Source organism: Pseudophryne corroboree, chromosome 2 (assembly GCF_028390025.1).
Source record: "Pseudophryne corroboree isolate aPseCor3 chromosome 2, aPseCor3.hap2, whole genome shotgun sequence".
Taxonomy (NCBI): domain Eukaryota; kingdom Metazoa; phylum Chordata; class Amphibia; order Anura; family Myobatrachidae; genus Pseudophryne; species Pseudophryne corroboree.
In genome coordinates this window covers 926,445,000-926,459,971 of record NC_086445.1, presented here as the reverse complement: position 1 = coordinate 926,459,971, position 14,972 = coordinate 926,445,000, and the positions used below count along the sequence as shown (strand labels likewise).

Here is a 14,972-nt window from a genome sequence, read left to right as displayed (position 1 = left end):
ATCTTCTGACTACATATGTCCTCATTTTACTTTGCTTTTTACTTCGATAGGATGACTGGTGGGCATAGTGGCTATTCTGAGGCTGCACAGACATTACGCAGTGTCACCGCTTGTATTAAGCCTTTTCATCAAAACGATATACTATTAGTTTTTCTTATTTTATTACATATTTACAAATATAATCTTGTCGCTAGAGGTAATGAGATGTGATTACAGTATAACAATCGTATAACTGTACCTGTTATCCCCAGTGTCTTACTAAGTGTCTGGTCTCTTTGTAAAATGTGTTGGATCAGTACATTGCTGGCAAAGTCGCCCTTTTTTTTCACCATATCAACCAGCGCACGGCATTTGTCACTACACACACTGTTTCCTTCAACGATGGATTCCACCTCCGGACTATTGAGTATCCCTTCCTCCTGTAAGTCATCCAACAGCTGTTGTAGGACTGCAATGTTGCAGCGCTTCACAAATTCTGCTCGCAATCCATGAAGCTTATCTGGAAAACGATATTACAGTTGTGAGATTGTTAGATAAGGAGAACAGTGATTTGTCAGGATATGGTGATACTCTTGTGCGGTGCTGTTTATGTAAGAAGAAAGGTGCTGGTAGAAGGTGATACAGTATTTATTCTTATTCTATTCCTTTCTGAATTATGGGATTTATTCAGATGTGGAGGCAGAACTTGTTTCCTGCGGCAAGATCTGCGTCCATCTACTCACATGGTGGGTGCCGCCCAGCACAGGGCAAAGCCGCCCTGCATCTGTGTTGCGCTGTTGCGCAATGCTTTCCCAATTTATTTGCGAGCGCATCAATTTGAGGACAACCATTCCTGCCTGCGCAGCCTGGCTGATGCCATTTTTTTCTCGGAGCGGCTGCGTGTGACATCACGCAGCCACCACGAATATGGTCTTGACACACCTGCGTTGTCCAGACCATGCCCAGTAAATGCCCTGGCACCACCCCAATGATGCCTGCAGCTGTCAATCACTATGCAGTGGCGCACCCAGGGGGGGTTTCCGAGTACCCAGAAACCCCCCTCCACTAAAAAAAAAAAGTTTTTTTTTGTTTTGTTGTTGTTGCTGCATGAGTATTATTAATGGCTGTCTAGCGTCCTCTGCAGCCTGCTGTCTTCCTGGTGGCACTTGTAAGTGCTTAATAAATGTTTACTTTATTTAAATTATAGTACATATATGTCCATGTGCATACATATATACACATGTATATACATACATACATATAACACACGCACACATATGAGATATATATATATATACATACACACGTGTATATATACGTGTACTGTATGTGTATATATATATATACATATATATATGTGTGTATGCATGTTAAATATGCTATGTATATGTGTGTATATATATATATATATGTGTATATACGGTATATATATGTGTGGATATGTATACAGGTTGAGTATCCCTTATCCAAAATCCCACATTTTTGGTTCCCCTACTGAGAAAATGACACATATACATATATATTATATATCTATATAATACATCTATATATACACACAATATATAATATATATGTTATTTTCTCAGTAGGGGACCCAAAAATGGGGGATTTTGAATTTTGTATAAGGGATACTCAACCTGTGTCAATATATATATATATATATATATATATATATACACACCCACACACACACACACTAGTTTTACGGACCCAGCATATACTGGGTCACCTCAGTCCCCACCCCCGTGATTTGCTCCACCCAGTTCTGGAAACCCCCCCATGCAAATCCTGCGTTTGCCACTGCTATGCAATCACATGGTGTCGGGTTGCGATGGTATGTTGATGGGTCGCACACTGTGGCCAGGGCGGGTGCGCAGACCCGATGGACATAGCCCCCCCTATGTCACTTATTCCTTCCTGTTTGTGGAAGTAGTTATAAGAATTAGAAGTTAGACACAAAAAATGTGCAGGGGCTGGGTAACCCTGAGGGGTATGGGTCGTTGGATAGACAGAACTTAGGTTGACAGTCATTAGGTTGACCATGGAAGGTCGACATGAATTAGGTTGACAGGGACAATAGGTCGACATGGTCATTAGGTCAACAGGTCAAAATGTCGACATGGGTTTGACTGTTTTTGGCGTTTTTTTCTTCGTAAAGTGATGGGGAATCCCAATTAGTGCACCATGTCCTCTCGCAATGCTTCGGGCAAGGTGACTCGCTCCGCTACCACATCTCTCGGCACAGGTTACCGTTCCAATTGTAGTCCATGTGAACAATCAATAAAATGAAAAAAAAAAAAGTGAAAAACTCATGTTGACCTTTTGACCTATCGACCTAGTACATGTCGACTGAATTACCATTATTATTATTATTACATTTTATTTATAAGGCGCCACATGTGTTTCGCAGCGCCGTACAAAGGACAGTACAGGGGACAAAACATTGCATTACAGTAAATAAATAACAGAAATAGAGTACAGGTAAGAGCACCACACATTCTCAAGACATAATACAGCTAAGATGTAAGTATTGAGGGAGTGATCATCGTACTACTAGAGGCTGGTGGCCATGTCGACCTTATGCATGTCGACCCTCAAGACTGTCGGCCTAAACCGTGTCGACCTAACGACCGTATCCCACCCTGAGTGCCAGAATGAATTATCCAAAATGATTCCGTATCAGTAATTATGCAGATAACCTGATAGGGTCTACTGCACACACAAAGTAACGCTGAAGATGAAAGTGAAAGTGAAACAGAGTGTGAGCGATTGGTTGTGTCTATGTTGCCTTCGTGCAAAGGACCTGGATGTGACAAAACGAGTAGGCAGGAGACAACTTCCACCCTTACAGCTCCTAAATGTTTTCTTCGTTCTCCGATCATTTGGGGTATTTGTGACATGGACCCAGGGGGTTATGGGAAAGGCCTTCTGCACGAAGAGAATCTAGACGCTACCGTGAGCGATCACTGTACACCTAATAATAGAGGAAGGGATACAGAGAGTAACCTTCTAAAAAAAAGATATTCTAGTTATCTATGCCACTGCAATTAACCTCCACCTTCTGCCTAAGGTTAAGAATCTGGTTTTATTACTATAGCTAAGGCAGGATAAATCCCTGTAATACATTAAAGTGTTTACAGCCAGATATCACATTGATAAGTACAGAATAAATCTATCATAACTTGAGTCGTATATAAGTTACCGACACAATAAAATATCACATTTTTAAAGATTTTTTTTTTCCTTTACGAATGCAAACAGTGAGCATTATCTATTTTCCTATATGACCCAAATAAAAAATAACTATTTAGTGATCTGCGCTACTGAAATAACGTCTGCCCAGCTAAAAACAAAAAAAAAAAGTTAAAATTCAAACCTTCTAAAGAGGGGACAAGTGGTAACTATGAGCAACTTCTCCATTTGGCCATTCTGAGTCTTTAGACGGTTTGATACATACAGTCAGTCTCATACCTTATTCCATAAAACCAGATAAGCAGAGGGGAGAGATGGATGCCGGGTAAAGGTTCTGGCAGAAGTAGGTGTAAGGTTACACTGTAATACATTCATTTGTTACTATAAGAAACCGTGTACGTTACCAGCCATAGCTAGGAGTTGCTCGCTTGTACTTCCATGCAGAGTGACTGATGTAGCTCTCTTTACAGGAAGCAGGATATAATTTGCATGTAAGAACTAATGGTTTTAATTGGCTGTTCAAAATAGGCGTGGACTTTGTACTGTACTTGCAGGGACTTTCTTGTTAAAAAATACACTTATGAGAAGTTGCAGTATCGTGTTACTCCATACTTGCCAACTTTCCTTGTCAGGGAGACTCCTTGAAATAGTAGCAATCTCACTGACTCCCTGAAGAGTCTAGTAATCTCCCTGATTGCACCCTACTACCCCCATGATGTAATAATAATAATAATAATAATAATAATAATTTTATTTATATAGCACTCTTTCTCCAATAGGACTCAAGGCGCTTTACATACATCAAAACAATGCACATAATACAGGAGATTTAAGTAATACAGCAATAGATAAACCACACAGACATAAAAGAAAATCTTGAGCACACAGAAAGAATAATGTATGATTGGTTTGGCATTTTGGGTAATATTATTATTAAATTTTATTTAGAAGGCGCCACAAGTGTTTCGCAGCACCATACAAAGGACATTACAGGGAGACAAAACGTGACATTACAGTAAATAAATATCAAAAATAGAGTACAGGTAACAAAGAGCACCACAATTCTCAAAACATAATACAGCTTAGATGTAAGTAGCGAGTGAGTGATCAGCGCACTATTAGGAGCTGGTGGCCATAGATAGAGATGAGCCTTTACCAGCAGGAGAAAATGCGGGTAAAGATGGTCACTGAGTAGGAGAGAGCTGTGAGTGAAATGTGTCAAGAAAAGGGCTTTGACAACAAGAGGTAAGAGGGCCCTGCTCTGAGGAGCTTACAATCTAGTAGGAAGGATCAACAGACAGATGATATGAAGTGCAAGCAAGCGGGGGGGTAGCCTGATGGCAGGATGTAAGCAAAGCAGAGATGGCCCAAGGGTTGTGTAACTTCCAAGGGTTGTGTATTCCACCCTCACAAGGTACCAGGTGAGGCAGCCATCTTGGGCGCACTGCGTAGGTTTACCCAGGGTGGAATAGTCTACCCCTAGAAGAGATAACACAAAATGGGGAGATTTCAGAGTCCTAAAGTTCAGAGTAAGGTTCCAACAAAACCATCAGGTCCATGTATTTTTAATCCTATCCACAAGCTCACCAGATAGGGCAGCCATATTGGGCACACTATGAAGGTTACACTGTGGGAGATGAACCATACAAGTGCCAAATGCATGTATGGGAATACTGACATGTGTGTAGGAGTATGCTATACCCTGCATGGAAAGATCCAAATGAAGCACACCTTGCCCACGGTGGAACCATCCAAGGCAGCCATCTGGGGCACACTGTGTAGGTTGTTGCTGGCAGGGTGTGCAATCAGTGGAGGAAAACATTACAGGAATAGCACACAGTGGGGTGGAAGTACGCTGTAAGAAGAAAGAGAAAAAAACACATTTGCAGGAAAACTGTAATAACATTATTTAGCAAAAATGATAAATGTCCTGGTCTCATGGGAGCAGTACGGGTGGGTGTGAGAATGTGGGGAGCACACTAATGTCCAATGGAAATGACCCTGCTAAGCCTGGTCCTGGTGCTCACGCCCCTCAGTTTCCTGCTCAGCTTGAAGGGGTATGCCCGGGGGCAGTAATGATGTTCTCGGACAGAGGAGTAGTAGGAAATAGTCCTGGTGTTCTCATGGCAGAGGTGAGGAGAGGCCACAAAATGATCCTGAGTTGCAGTGTTTGGGGAACTAGTTTAATTAGATATTCTAGTTTAGTCCAAAGTCCAAATCCATTTCAAACTCCGGTACTAACTTCATCCTTAAAATACATCCTTAACAAATGCATACTTCACAAATGCTTGCAGACCATGGGCCTAATCCAGACCTGATCGTAGCCCTGCAAAATTTTTCAGGGCTACGATCAGGCACACTGACATGCGGGGGGCAGGGCCGTAACTACGTGTGTGCCAGGTGTGCCTGGCAGACAGCACAGTTGCCCTGAGGGCGCAACGGGCAGTGGCATGTAATGAGTCAAATTGATTCATTACATGCCGCCTCTGCTGTGTGGCATGCACCGCGCTGGAGAGGAGAGAGCAGCAGCCCCGCCGGGCAGCGGAGAAAGAGGAGGGAGTGGGACTGGAGCCGCAGCAGCGCTATGTCATTGGTAGTAAGCGCCGCTGCAGCAGTCCCCTCTCCTTCCGTATAGGCTGCCCGGCGCTGCTGTGAATGCTGGAATGCGGTTCCTCCATCCCAGCATTCACAGCGGTGCCGGGCAGCCTATACGGAAGGAGAGGGGACTGCTGCAGCGGCGCTTACTACCAATGACATAGCGCTGCTGCGGCTCCAGTCCCCCTACTTCCTCCTCCTTGTCCGATGCCTGCATCGAGGGAGCTGCCAGCACGAGGAGCCTGACTGTCAGCGGGGAGATGGTAAGTATCTCTCTCTCTCTCTCTCTTTCTCTCTCTCTCAGGGGGACACCGTCTGCCGTAATGTGTAAAAAGGGGGACTGGCTGCCGCAATGTGTAAAAAGGGGGACACCGTCTGCCGTAATGTGTAAAAAGGGGGACTGGCTGCCGCAATGTGTAAAAAGGGGGACACAGTCTGCCGTAATGTGTAAAAAGGGGGACTGGCTGCCGCAATGTGTAAAAAGGGGGACACTGGCTGCTGCAATGTGTATAAAGGGGGACACATCTGCCGTAATGAGTAAAAATGGGGACTAGCTGCCGCAATGTATAAAAAGGGGGACGCTGCTGCAATGTGTATAAAGGTTGACACCGTCTGCCGTAATGTGTAAAAACGGGGACGCTGTCTGCTGTAATGTGTAAAAAGGGGACGCTGTCTGCCGTAATGTGTAAAAAGGGGGATGCTGTCTGCCGTACTGTGTAAAAACAGGGACGCTGTCTGCCGTAATGTGTAAAAAGGGGACGCTGTCTGCCGTAATATGTAAAAAAGGGGGACGCTGTCTGCCGTAATGTGTAAAAAAGGGGACGCTGTCTGCCGTAATGTGTAAAAAAGGGGACGCTGTCTGCCGTAATGTGTAAAAAAGGGGACGCTGTCTGCCGTAATGTGTAAGAAAGGGGACGCTGTCTGCCGTAATGTGTAAGAAAGGGGACGCTGTCTGCCGTAATGTGTAAAAAAGGGGACGCGGTCTGCCGTAATGTGTAAAAAAAGGGGACGCTGTCTGCAGTAAAGTGTAAAAAAGGGGACGCTGTCTGCCGTAATGTGTAAAAAAAGGGGACGCTGTCTGCAGTAAAGTGTAAAAAAGGGGACGCTGTCTGCCGTAATGTGTAAAAAGGGGACACTGTCTGCTGTAATGTGTAAAAAAAGGGGACGCTGTCTGCCGTAATGTGTAAAAAAGGGGACGCTGTCTGCCGTAATGTGTAAAAAAAGGGGATGCTGTCTGCCGTAACGTGTAAAAAAGGGGACGCTGTTTGCCGTAATGTGTAAAAAGGGGACGCTGTCTGCTGTAATGTGTAAAAAAGGGGGACGCTGTCTGCCGTAATGTGTAAAAAAGGGGACACTGTCTGCCGTAATGTGTAAAAAAAACGGGACACTGTCTGCCGTAATGTGTAAAAAGGGGACGCTGTCTGTCGTAATGTGTAAAAAGGGGGACTGTCTGCTGTAATGTATAAAAGAGGCTCTACCTGGTGTAGTGGCGCTACTGTGCAGCGTAATTTGAATAATGGGGACTACTGTGCACCGTAGTAGGAATTGCTATTATTTTGTGGCTACGCCCCTTCCCCATGAAGCCACGCCCCTATATATTTTTTCGCGCACCTACAGTGCGCACTGCCTCTATCTTGCATGGGGGGGGGGGAGCCAATGCTGTTTCTTGCACACAGTGCTAAAATGCCTAGTTACGGCACTGGCGGGGAGATGCCCAGCACAAGGCTAATCTGCCCCGTAGAAGTACAAAAGCATCGCACAACGGCAATGCTTTGCACTTCAGGAGTAGCTCCCGGCCAGCACAGCTTTTGCGGCCAGACCGCTCCCACAAAACGGCGGACAAACGCCGCCGTGCCGCCCCCTCCCACCCAGCGACCGCCTCTGCCTGTCAAGCAGGCAGAGGCGATAGCTAGGCAACGACAGCCATCAGCTGTCAGCCATGCGCTGGTGCACTGCGGTGCCGGTGCATGCGCACTTCTGACCTGATCGCTGCGCTGCAATGAACGGCAGCGTGCGATCAGGTCAGAATGACCCCCCAAGTCCTCACTGCAGGCCTTGAGGATATTGCTCTTAAATGCTACAACTATATCAACTTCAAAGGGGGAGGTGTAGCTGTTATATTCCTGGGAAAATTAAAGAAATCAGAGATATATTCATTCAAATGGTATCATCAGTGCCATTTCCCTGAATTGGTTACAAGGCACAATGGGGAGAGATGTGCCGGGTGGCCCCAGAATGTGAGTAGTATGGCTGCAGATTTTGCTGCGATAGCAAAATCTGTGACCATCTCTGAATAACCCCTCAGTTCACTAGTAAATCAGCAGTGGCAGGGATTATGGACACAGCTGCTTTTCCTATCTGATGCAGCATTTCATGGCTAGTGGGAAACCAAAGCATGGGGACACCTTAGGGCATATTGTTGAATCTGACTTATAAACACAATGGGCCTAATTCAGAGGCATTAGAGAAGTGCCCACAGCTGCGTCTATTAGTGGTCACCTGTCTGTGGCTTTCTACAAATGCCACTACAAAGCCCTTCCCTTGTGTACATCCATGCGTCAGAATGTGCAAGGACTGAGATGCCCACTGTCAGTGTCCGTACATGTTGTAATACCCATTGGTGCATCCTTAGACGCCACCTTCGGTCACACTAACAACACTTGTATCAGCCCTATGGCAGGTGCAGTTCTCTGTCCCAGTATGGCCTCCTATGTGAGTGGTTGAGCGTCTGTGTACACAACCACTATCACTTACATGCCATCACTACTCCCTTAACATGCCCATAAGATGGAGTATCTCCTTGCATGCGCTAAGACACCTCCCTGTCACCCCATACATCTTCAATACACTTCTCCCTGCGTGCACCTGAAATTACTACTGTGACTCTGCGGGTGATTGAAAGTTGGATGCAAATTGCATTGATGCCATCTTTGGAATCGGATTGGCCGCCTTATCTGTGCTGCACAGGCCTCGCCACTCCCAGAAAATGGGGACAACACACCCCTGGTCAATGACCCCCAACGGTTTAGTCGGCATTGCATGTGACAACGCAGGACCCATTCTGCACATTTACACTTCACCCATCATCGTAGCTGTACGCAAATCATCGGCCATGTGTGCACCTCTGAATCATGCCCATTATGTGCTTTGTTTCTTGTATCAACTTGTAACTGTAGGCGGGTACCAGCACTATAGGCATGTACTACCGGCACTGTAGGTGAGTACCAGCACAGTTGGTGAGTACTGGCACTGTTGGTGAGTACTGGCACTGTAGGTGAGTACCAGCACAGTTGGTGAGTACTGGCACTGTAGATGAGTACCAGCGCTGTTGGTGAGTACTGGCACTGTAGATGAGTACCAGCGCTGTTGGTGAGTACTGGCACTGTAGGCGAGTACCAGCGCTGTTGGTGAGTACTGGCACTGTAGGTGAGTACCAGCGCTGTTGGTGAGTACTGGCACTGTTGGTGAGTACTGGCACTGTTGGTGAGTACTGGCACTGTAGGTGAGTACCAGCACAGTTGGTGAGTACTGGCACTGTAGATGAGTACCAGCGCTGTTGGTGAGTACTGGCACTGTAGATGAGTACCAGCGCTGCTGGTGAGTACTGGCACTCTAGGTGAGTACCAGCGCTGTTGGTGAGTACTGGCACTGTTGGTGAGTACTGGCACTGTGAGTACCAGCACAGTTGGTGAGTACTGGCGCTGTAGATGAGTACCAGCGCTGTTGGTGAGTACTGGCACTGTAGGTGAGTACCAGCGCTGTTGGTGAGTACTGGCACTGTTGGTGAGTACTGGCACTGTAGGTGAGTACTGGCACTGTTGGTGAGTACTGCCACTGTTGGTGAGTACTGGCACTGTAGGTGAGTACCAGCACAGTTGGTGAGTACTGGCACTGTAGATGAGTACCAGCGCTGTTGGCGAGTACTGGCACTGTAGGTGAGTACCAGCGCTGTTGGTGAGTACTGGCACTGTAGGTGAGTACCAGCGCTGTTGGTGAGTACTGGCACTGTTGGTGAGTACTGGCACTGTAGGTGAGTACCAGCACAGTTGGTGAGTACTGGCACTGTAGATGAGTACCAGCACTGTTGGTGAGTACTGTCACTGTAGGTGAGTACCAGCGCTGTTGGTGAGTACTGGCACTGTAGGTGAGTACCAGCGCTGTTGGTGAGTACTGGCACTGTTGGTGAGTACTGGCACTGTAGGTGAGTACCAGCACAGTTGGTGAGTACTGGCACTGTAGATGAGTACCAGCGCTGTTGGTGAGTACTGGCACTGTAGATGAGTACCAGCGCTGTTGGTGAGTACTGGCACTGTAGGTGAGTACCAGCGCTGTTAGTGAGTACTGGCACTGTAGGTGAGTACCAGTGCTGTTGGAGAGTACTGGCACTGTAGGTGAGTACCAGCACAGTTGGTGAGTACTGGCACTGTAGATGAGTACCAGCACTGTTGGTGAGTACTGGCACTGTAGGTGAGTACCAGCGCTGTTGGTGAGTACTGGCACTGTTGGTGAGTACTGGCACTGTAGGTGAGTACTGGCACTGTTGGTGAGTACTGCCACTGTTGGTGAGTACTGGCACTGTAGGTGAGTACCAGCACAGTTGGTGAGTACTGGCACTGTAGATGAGTACCAGCGCTGTTGGTGAGTACTGGCACTGTAGGTGAGTACCAGCGCTGTTGATGAGTACTGGCACTGTAGGTGAGTACCAGCGCTGTTGGTGAGTACTGGCACTGTTGGTGAGTACTGGCACTGTAGGTGAGTACCAGCACAGTTGGTGAGTACTGGCACTGTAGATGAGTACCAGCGCTGTTGGTGAGTACTGGCACTGTAGGTGAGTACCAGCGCTGTTGGTGAGTACTGGCACTGTAGGTGAGTACCAGCGCTGTTGGTGAGTACTGGCACTGTTGGTGAGTACTGGCACTGTAGGTGAGTACCAGCACAGTTGGTGAGTACTGGCACTGTAGATGATTACCAGCGCTGTTGGTGAGTACTGGCACTGTAGGTGAGTACCAGCGCTGTTGGTGAGTACTGGCACTGTTGGTGAGTACTGGCACTGTAGGTGAGTACTGGCACTGTTGGTGAGTACTGCCACTGTTGGTGAGTACTGGCACTGTAGGTGAGTACCAGCACAGTTGGTGAGTACTGGCACTGTAGATGAGTACCAGCGCTGTTGGTGAGTACTGGCACTGTAGGTGAGTACCAGCGCTGTTGGTGAGTACTGGCACTGTAGGTGAGTACCAGCGCTGTTGGTGAGTACTGGCACTGTTGGTGAGTACTGGCACTGTAGGTGAGTACCAGCGCTGTTGGTGAGTACTGTCAATCTGCGGTCTCCTTCCCTCCGCTGCTGTAAGGAGGGACACAGAGGGCACAGCGCGCGCCTCTCCCGTGTCCCTCCTGGGTCTCCGGCGGATCTAATAAAGGAAGTGCCGTTCGTGAGCTCTGATTGGCTCACGAACCGGCACTTCCGTTAACAGACCCGCTGGAGACCCAGGAGGGACACGGGGGAGGCGCGCGTTGTGCCCTCCGTGTCCCTCCATCACAAAGGAGCAGGGGGGGGGAGAGCGGGGGAGCGCGGCACTGGGGGACCATATGTGGCAGTCACTGAGGGGGCATATGTGGCACTGGGGGCACGTGAGTACCTGGCACTGTGGGGGAATATCTGGCACTGGGGGCATATGTGGCACTGGGGGGGGGGTATATTTGGCACTGGGGGCATATGTGGCAGGCACCTAGGGGGCATATGTGGCACTGGGGGCACGTGAGTACCTGGCACTGTGGGGGAATATCTGGCACTGGGGGCATATGTGGCACTGGGGGGGGTATATTTGGCACTGGGGGCATATGTGGCAGGCACTGAGGGGGCATATGTGGCACTGGGGGCACGTGAGTTCCTGGCACTGTGGGGGAATATCTGGCACTGGGGGGGTATATTTGGCACTGGGGGCATATGTGGCAGGCACTGAGGGGGCATATGTGGCACTGGGGACACGTGAGTACCTGGCACTGTGGGGGAATATCTGGCACTGGGGGCATATGTGGCACTGGGGGGGGTATATTTGGCACTGGGGGCATATGTGGCAGGCACCGAGGGGGCATGTGTGGCACTGGGGGCACGTGAGTACCTGGCACTGTGGGGGAATATCTGGCACTGGGGGCATATGTGGCACTGGGGGGGTATATTTGGCACTGGGGGCATATGTGGCAGGCACTGAGGGGGCATATGTGGCACTGGGGGCACGTGAGTACCTGGCACTGTGGGGGAATATCTGGCACTGGGGGCATATGTGGCACTGGGGGGGTATATTTGGCACTGGGGGCATATGTGGCAGGCACTGAGGAGGCATATGTGGCACTGGGGGCACGTGAGTACCTAGCACTGTGGGGGAATATCTGGCACTGGGGGCATATGTGGCACTGGGGGGGGGGTATATTTGGCACTGGGGGCATATGTAGCAGGCACTGAGGGGGCATATGTGGCACGCGAGCACCTGGCACTGTGGGGGAATATCTGGCACTGGGGGCATATGTGGCACTGGGGGGGTATATTTGGCACTGGGGGCATATGTGGCAGGCACTGAGGGGGCATATGTGGCACTGGGGGCACGTGAGTACTTGGCACTGTGGGGGAATACCTGGCACTGGGGGCATATGTGGCACTGGGAGCACGGCCCTAGCAACAAGCACTACCCCTTAGCAACGAGCATGACACCCAGTGCATGAAACCCCTGGCAACGAGCATGACACCCTGAGCATGCATGAAACCCCTGGCAACGAGCAGGTAATTTAAAAGTAATTAGAAGCCTTACTGTAGAACTTAATGTGTAATGGTGTGTGTCATAATGTGTCACAGGCATTACGATGTGTGGCATACTATATCACGGGCATTGTGGTATGTGGTATAATGCCTCAGGGGCATTGCAGTGTGGCATAATGTATAACGGGCATTGCGGTGTGTGGCATAGGGTATAACGGGCATTGCGGTATGTGTCAAAGGCATTACGGTGTATGGTATACTATATCACGGGCATTGTGATATGTGGTATAATGTCTCACGGTTATTGCAGTGTGTGGCATAATGTATCACGGACATTGCGGTGTGTGTCATAATGTGTCAGGCATTACGGTGTGTTGTATACTATATCACAGGCATTGTGGTATGTGGTATAATGTCTCAGGGTCATTGCGGTGTGTGTCATAATGTGTCACAGACATTGTATGTGCTATAATGTATCAGGGGCATTGCAGTGTGTAGCATAATGTATAACGGGCATTGCGATTCCTGTCATAATGTGTCACAGGCATTACGGTGTGTGGCATAATGTGTCACAGGCATTACGGTGTGCATTATTGTGTGTGGCATAATGTATCACGGACATTGCGGTGTGTGTCATAATGTGTCAGGCATTACGGTGTGTTGTATACTATATCACAGGCATTGTGGTATGTGGTATAATGTCTCAGGGTCATTACGGTGTGTGGTGTACTGTATCACAGGCATTGTATGTGCTATAATGTATCAGGGGCATTGCAGTGTGTAGCATAATGTATAACGGGCATTGCGATTCCTGTCATAATGTGTCACAGGCATTACGGTGTATGGCATAATGTGTCGGGGGCATTACGGTGTGTGCATATTGTGTCACGTGCATTATTGTGTGTGGCATAATGTCTAAGGGCCATTGCAGTATGTGGCATAATGTATACTGGGCATTACTATAAGGAGGAAAAATGACAAATAATGTAAGGGGCATGAATCAGGATTATTTTTCTTTCCTGTGGTGGCCAACGTCTGGGCGTGCAGGTTGCAAAACTGGGGTATAAGGCAGTCTTTTCCTGCAATGCCACGCCCCTTTATGTGAAGCCACGCCCATTTCAACGAAGCCACACACCTTTTTGGCGGCGCGCGCATGTTTGACCCTTTACTAGTGCCAATTATGGGGGATATGGGGGGGGGGGGCGAATAATTTTTTGGCTTGGGGGAGAGAAATTTCTAGTTACGCCACTGTTATAAGGACATTAATAATGTGTGTCATATGTGTAAGGGGCATTACTGTGTGGTATTACGTGTATAAATGCATTACTAATGTGAGGCATTATGTGTATAAGGTGCTCTACTGTGTGGCGTAACGAATAGAAAGGGTACTACAGTGTGGTCTAATATGAATACAGAGCAATATGGTGTGGTGTAATGTGAATAAGGAGAAATTCAGTGTGATGTAATGTTCATAAGAGGCACTACTGTAATGTATATTAGGTAAAGTGGTACTACAGTGTGATGTAACGTGAATTAGGGACACTATCGCATGATAAAATGTGAATAAAGTTGCACTACTGTATGGCCTAATTTGAATTGGGGGTACTATTGTGTGGCCATGCCCCTTCCCAGCAAGAACACGACCCTTTTTGGGCTGTCTGCAACGGAATATGCTGCGCTATATAAGAAACTGTTAATAAATAAATAATAAATAAATAAATAAATGGGCGCACTGTTCCTATTTAAAATATAGGGGGTAGGAACACCAAAATGAGGTCTGCTTTGGGTGAGGGGTGATGGTGTTTGGAAAGGGGCGCAGGGTCAGAGGCGGAACTAGCGGTGGTTCTAGGGGGCACCAGCCAAAATCTAGCCTAGGGCATCATATTGGTTAGGGCCGGCTCTGTTCGGGGGAATGATTCCTTTTACCTCCATTGTACTCCATTGTATTACTGCTTTATAAATGAACATAATAAATACAACACTGCCACCTTCTGGATGTACTGGAAGTACAGCTAATACAATAAATATTACATGGAATTCTCCAGGAAACATTTACGTACAGACATTGATACTTTTTTAGAACGTCAAGGTCCTCTTGTCGGTGTACCCTAGGATAATATAGGGCGTGAATTAAAAGGGTGTGGATTAAAAGATCGACAGTATATAGGCAGTTAATAGGTCGACATCACATGGTTGAAACAGTCAATAGCTTGGCAGGGTCAGAAGGTCAACAGTTAAATGGTCGACATGGACTTAGGTCAACAGGGTCAAATGGTCGACAGGGTCCAAAGGTCGACATGCAAGTGGTCGGCATAGAAAAGATCAACCCCTTTTTTTTTTTTTTTACCCTATTCCTAAACCTAACCCCCCCCCCCCCCCCCCCCCTCTCCCCTTGTGCCATAACCTAGCCCTCCCCCAAGTGGCTAATCCTCACCCTAATTCTATCCCCCAACCC

At 47.7% G+C, this 14,972-nt stretch overlaps 1 protein-coding gene across 1 annotated transcript in view; it reads right to left on the bottom strand.

Annotated features, from left to right (window-relative positions):
* LOC135050069 (caspase-1-A-like) overlaps window positions 1-3,649 on the bottom strand; it is a 45,488-nt gene extending 41,839 nt beyond the window's left edge. Inside the window, exons 1-2 of the mRNA XM_063956191.1 lie at window positions 3,576-3,649; window positions 239-499 (exon numbers count right to left, since the gene is read on the bottom strand). Coding sequence (XP_063812261.1) covers window positions 239-499; window positions 3,576-3,582 — 268 coding nt within the window. The 5' untranslated portion in view covers window positions 3,583-3,649. The remainder of the gene's footprint in view (window positions 1-238; window positions 500-3,575) is intronic.
* Between the last annotated feature and the right edge of the window lie 11,323 nt (window positions 3,650-14,972).